Source organism: Neodothiora populina (assembly GCF_041146345.1).
Source record: "Neodothiora populina strain CPC 39397 chromosome Unknown canker_contig_16, whole genome shotgun sequence".
Taxonomy (NCBI): domain Eukaryota; kingdom Fungi; phylum Ascomycota; class Dothideomycetes; order Dothideales; family Dothioraceae; genus Neodothiora; species Neodothiora populina.
In genome coordinates, this window is record NW_027191409.1 from 478007 (window position 1) to 484006 (window position 6000).

Consider the following 6000-nt stretch of genomic DNA (forward strand, 5'->3'; position numbering starts at 1 on the left):
GAAAACCACGAACAGAACAAGAGCTGCTGCCAGTGACAATGCTGTTCCTTCGTCGTCTCGACATGCCACAGTATGAGACTGGGACTAGCATATAATAAAAGGTTGTATGGTGGGAGCAAGAGCATCGCCGAGCCTTTGCTGTAGCGACCATATTGGTAAGCGGATGGGCAGTAGTATAGCAAGTGCGCTGATCTGAACATCGCTGCGCCTTGATTGGCGATGAACACCTGTACGCTATATTGCTGGGATTATGGTTTGTATGTAACGCAACGTATGTGTAAGCTCCACGAAGACACATTCGGATGAAGTGCTCATAACTTGTGCCAATCTTTTAACAGCACCCCCTACAGTACATCGGCGGACGAGTGAGACATGTGTTAGCAATCGACTCGTTTCGAGGAGCATTCCTTGTTCAGCTGGATGTCGCGAACGTTGTTGCGGACCTGCCGACATACTACCGATAATGGGGCCTGCAGACCTCACGCTACTCGAAGTTCCTGGCATATACGAGAGAAGACTAAAAGAAGCTATGATTGACTCCTCCATTGCCAAAGCCAGTCATGCCATCGTGCGAGGCGTCAATGCTGTCCATGTCCATGAATTCAAAGGTTGGATCATGAGGAGCATGGCCAGTTGCATGAGGCATGCCCACAGAGCCATTATTAGCACCTGGTATATGATGTTGTTGTTGTTGTTGTTGCTGCTGTTGTGGCTGCTGTTGCTGCTGATGTAGTTGATGCTGATGCTGAGGTTGAGGCTGTCTGTGCTGCTGTTGATGCGGTAACGTAGGTGGATCGATGCCATCGATGAAAGCTAGATCGCCAGGTACACTCTTGCCCAAAGCGTCTTTTCGCTCGGGCTTCCTCAGATCAGTCGCCACGCCTCCTATGTTGCAGTCTCCTCTGGCGTTCATCATCTGTCCCGCCTCGAGAATCTCGCCCTGCTTCAACTCGTTCTGGTAGGCGGCGAGGCCTTTGAGTAGAGGAAGCAGCAGAGAAGCTTCGTACCATCGACCCTTGACGTTCTTGATATCGACTTGGGCGTTTTGTTGATTTGCGATGTTGTTCCAAAACATGGCAGTTCCTTTACCGCCAACAGTGTGAGGATTGCGTCGTCGCATATCCTCAGCCATGCGGCCAGTGATTCCTGGCTTGATCCAGCCTTGGGGTGTGGGTTGGCGCGTGTTGTTGTGTCTTATCTCTGAGTAGGCGAAAACATCTCCGACCAGGTCTAGGCGCTTCCAGCTCTGCGCGTTGAAAGCAGATGACTGTGTGTGCTCCAGAATCTCTCGAACGACCAGTATACGAATGTCGGTAGGGTTGGGAGTCTTTATACGCACACTGTCACCTACCCAGATCTTCTCGGCGCCGAGGAAGATTCCACTCCAGCGCAGCTCAACGATGCCAGGGGTGGGCTCTGTGCGAGACTCCAGGGCAAAGGTGGTGTATGAAGCGTCGACCTGCTTGGCTGCGAGAATAGAACCATCCACACCAATCTCGCCTTGACCGAAACGTCCTTGCTGTATGGCACGCCAGTCGGCCGTGTCCCATGTCAGGTTCGGAAGATTGTTGAGGGCTTGATTGGTGAAGGGAGGCACACTCCAGGCCAGCCAGGGGCGTAGATCGACTGTGCTCTTCGTCTCCGATGCCAATGGTTCGCCAGGCCATGACAAGGGCTGCACCCTGAAGTATGCTTTCGCCGTGTCATTGGGTAGTTTCCATCGCTGTGTGATGACACCTAGACCCCACGCAGTGCCGCGATTGTACCACACCATCTCGCCTTGGCGGAAGAGGAAAGACTCGTAGCGTAGGTCGATTTCCTGGTCAAGGAAACGGGGAATGGGAAGTGGGCGCTGAACAGGCGGCTGTGGCGTTGTCGGCTGGGAAGGACTGGACATGTTCCGCTGTGTTGTGGCGAGTGAAAGGGGTTGATTGACAGGAGCAAGGTCTCGAGGCGTGCTTTGACGATGTATGGGTTGCTGAGCCTGCAGAGAGGGGGGAAAGATGGAGCTGGAAGCAGAAGCAGCGGGGTTGGCGACGGATCTGGCAGCTGCAGTCGCACTGGTAGTGGCTGTGGAAGACGCAGAAGTTGCAGCAGCAGCAGTGGCAGGAGCAGCTGTAGGGAGAGTATTGCTACTATTGTTGACTTTGTTGATGGCGCTCGTATTGCCGTTGCCGCTGCCGATTGTATTTGCAGTGTTGGCCGCTTGCGTAGGGAGGGCAGGACCAGCAGCAGCAGCAGCAGCAGCAGCAGTAGCAGTGACTGGAGTTTGCGTGACCGGGACTGGCGGCACAGACTCTCGCTTTACGGCAGCAGAAACGGCAGGTTGTTTCTCAGCAACAGCGACAGACAGTGGCGGCGCAGCTGATCTCTCATCCAATTCCTCAGGACAACAGATCTTGCAGGTGCAGTTGTCGGGGTCTCCTGCCTCATCGGTGCAGAGCCACAAGAGATGCGGAAAGAAGTCTGCCGGGCTACGAAAGCGCTTCTTCCGACCCATGGGGTGACCGTAGAGATAGGCGTCCTGTCTGTCGTTTCCTCCTCCGGCGTGTGTCTTGGTTGTCGTGACGCTGCGTCCTGGTTCATTGGCTCTCTTGACGGTCTTGACGTGTTCGAAGAGCCTGTAGTTCTCGGGGAAGGCCACGAGGATGTATCCCTTGTCTGAATCGACCAGGCCCAGCTCTCTCGCGAGCATGCTGCCCAGCTTCCTTCTCCAGTCCAGGTGTTTGGCTTCTTCCAGCGCCACTGTGCGGTAGTAGTCGCTGGTCCCTGTCGCGTCTGGGCTGCTGTCCAACTGCTCGGTGGTGGGTTGGTTCCCTTCTTTTCGCTTGTGCGAGTTGAGTGTCTCCAGCTTGCCGTCCGACCGGCGCACATAGAGAGGCAGGAATCGCCCCATGATGGCGAACCTTTTCGACTGCGCCTTGTATGTGTTGAGACTGCCTTATACCGGCAACAGCTATTGCTATCTGGGTTGTCACAACTGAACCTGCCTTATTGGGGACAAGGTCGGTCGCAATCTCTGATCGCCATCTATCAATATCTCTATCGTTGTATCATGGCCATGCACATTTCTAGTAGGAGGGTGTGAAGACGCAAAGATAAACTCTGAGAATGCTTTTGGGCAGAGTTATGAGATCGCCAGGCACAAAAGCTCCATGTTGACGTACTGTATACTGTATCTGCCTCGTCCCGCATTATTCGCTCTAACACGCGTGTTGGACCCTGGCTGCTGCCTCATCTGCATGACGTTCGTTGCTACGAAAAAAGTATATGAACTAGTCAATGGTCCGTAGCTTCTATCTACGGTTCTGTGGTGTAGTTGGTTATCACTTCTGTCTAACAAGTATTATGTCTTGTGCACAGGCGGTCCCCGGTTCGAACCCGGGCGGAATCATCCTTTTGCTCTTTTTGTCTCCATTTCCACCGCCATCATGACAGACCAGCAACATGTCTAGAGGTGCTGTTTGTTCTTCTTTTCTTTTACAGGTTCGATTTGTTGAAAAGGGAGCTTTGGCTCCTGGAAGGCTGCAGCCGTGTAGTGACAAGTTCGTGTACCCTTCCTTGGTATTGTATATATACAGCATGTACAATATAGCCCGTCCTCTACAGACTGTTGTAGATGTTGTCAAACTCGTCCTGCGCATTCTTGTAGCAATCGTGACCGTAGATCATCTTCTGAACGTCGGCATCCGCCCACTTGTCCGGCACGGACCCCGCCTTGCCGCCTTCTCTCAGCGCCTTGAAGGCCTTGTCTCTCTCCTCCTTGGCAGCTCCCTCGCCCAAGTGCATGTCTCTGCCGTTAGCAGCAGCCAGGTCGACTAGAGCATACGCCCTGTCCTTTCTGCACACCTCGTACACCTTGAGCGCCTTCGCCACACTCTCGGGCCGGCTATCTGGGAGCCGACTCAACACCACTGCCAGCACCGCTCCGTCTTCAATCGCTTGTGCCGCACCCTGCGCCAAGTGAGGTAGAGTAGGGTGACAGGCGTCGCCCACGAGCGCCATACTCCCACATGTCCACGTGGGCAAGGGTGCGTGTACGCGCAACTTCCACTCGCACACTTCTCCCTCGGGCACCATGTTCAGCATTTTCTGCACCTTGGGGCAGAAATCGCCGTACACGCGCAGCATCTCCTCCTTGCTGCCGCGCGTCGTGTATGTCTCATCTGGCGCCTCTGCGAAGTTGGTGTCGGGCTGCGCGGTGGACAGATTATAGATACGTTTGCCTGAAACTGGATATGCAATGATGTGTCGTCGTTCGCCGATCCAGCGAATCACTCGGTCGGCGTCCAGGAGTTCGAGGAGCTCAGGATCTTTGGCCATTTCTTCACGCGGAAGCATGATGCGGTAGGCGGCTTGGCCTGAGTCTACCACGGTGGCGTCGATGCTCAAGTCGTGCAGCATTTGCTTTCGGACTTGCGATTTGATTCCGTCCGCGCCGAGGAGGACGTCGCATGTGACGTTGGAAGGGTCGCCTCCGCCCTTGTCTGTGCGTGGAGTGACTGTGAAAGTAGGCTTTGGGGAAAACAACTGCACGCTGGTGACGGGCGAGGAGAAGTGGAATTTGATCGATGCCGATTCCCGCTTACAGCCTTCATACATCTCGCCCGCGAGTGATGATCGGTGGCCTACCATGTGTGGGTAGCCATATGTATCGCGGATGTAATGTAGGTCAACATTGGCTAAGCTCTCATCCGAAGACCCCTCTGCATAAATCGCGTGCAAGTCAGCTTCCATGTTTCAATTGTCTCGTAATTGTTCTTTCTGCTATCACTGATGCTGGCACTCACGCCTGATACTGGTAGTCAGGAGATCCACTGCATCCTTGTAGATCTCATCCCATACGCCTAGTCGATCAAGGATTCGAGCCATATTCGGGGCCAATTGGATGCCTGCTCCTACGAAACCCAGATTCGAGGCGGTTTCGAAGACATCGATATGTGTGAAGCCCTCTTTTGCGAGTGAAAGCGCGCAAGCAAGCCCGCCCATGCCGGAGCCTGCAATGCAGATGTGCATGTCTTTGACCTTCGTGTCGCCATTGGCGGAAGCCATTGTGAGTAAGGAATATGAGGTTTGTAATAACCGTGATTTAAAAGTATGAGAAGATTCCTGAGCTAATGGGCGTTCTGCTGTTTTGCTGTAGTATGATATGTACAGTTGATCTGAAAAGAAGGTGGTCCAGAAACGAGAAGGACCCAAGCGAGCAAGTGCAAAGGTCAGTGGCGTACACGTAGCCCTCGAATCCCAAAAGTGGACCGCGACATCGCTGAGAGCTTAAAAAGAGGCCTAGACGTAAGTTTGTACGTCTCTACGGCACCGCAAGGCGGTATGGGGATCTTTCCTCCGGCTGATGTTGCTTTTATACAGCACCAAAGCGGGGAATGATGCGACGGCGTCGAAGCGAATCTGCCGCATCTCGAGTCCGACTTGGCGGCTTTGGTGAGGATGGGGGGACCGACCCTGGCCAACCCGAGCCGACCGTCTCCACACTACGCTGTCTGTTCCTCCTTCCCCACGCCGACGTCTCCTGCCGAGTGGGATGAGGCGGAGAGAATCAGATGCGTGTGATGGCACGGTCCGTAGCTTTGTATCAAGGGTACCGTGTGCCAGGTCGCTTTGTCGAGGATGCATATGCATCTTGCATGCTTTCATGCATTGTCCGATCCTCATGTGCAAATCGGAGGACCACGACCACTCCCGCCCTAGCGACCTATGATACCAACTGCAAGGCCTCAATATAGCGATCGAATGCCCGTACCGAACCACGAGATGAACGCCAGCTGGAGCCGCTAATCCTTCAACGAAACGTAGTCGGATGGTAGGAAGCAATGGAGATGGTGGAATGACAGATACGAAACGCTAGAATACAAAATGCATAAGACTCGCTAGAGATGCCCGCTCGATGCTGTATGATATAAATTAAACACAGAACCTACCTCCTGAACTTCGTCCCCGCCGCACGCGTTAGGAGATGTATCCAAGCTCTTTCGTATTATCTCC

The 6000-nt window shown here is 53.8% G+C and overlaps 2 protein-coding genes across 2 annotated transcripts; both read right to left on the reverse strand.

Moving 5' to 3' along the window:
- Positions 1-517: 517 nt before the first annotated feature.
- On the reverse strand, positions 518-2896 carry AAFC00_003504 (uncharacterized protein; the record flags this gene model as incomplete). The annotated part of the gene is made up of 1 exon (XM_069342981.1): positions 518-2896. The coding sequence occupies one exon, from the start codon at positions 2894-2896 to the stop codon at positions 518-520; it is 2379 nt and encodes a 792-aa protein (XP_069200793.1).
- Positions 2897-3603: 707 nt separating this feature from the next.
- AAFC00_003505 (uncharacterized protein) lies at positions 3604-5052 on the reverse strand (the record flags this gene model as incomplete). The annotated part of the gene is made up of 2 exons (XM_069342982.1): positions 3604-4706; positions 4791-5052. The coding sequence occupies 2 exons, from the start codon at positions 5050-5052 to the stop codon at positions 3604-3606; spliced, it is 1365 nt and encodes a 454-aa protein (XP_069200794.1).
- Positions 5053-6000: the final 948 nt, after the last annotated feature.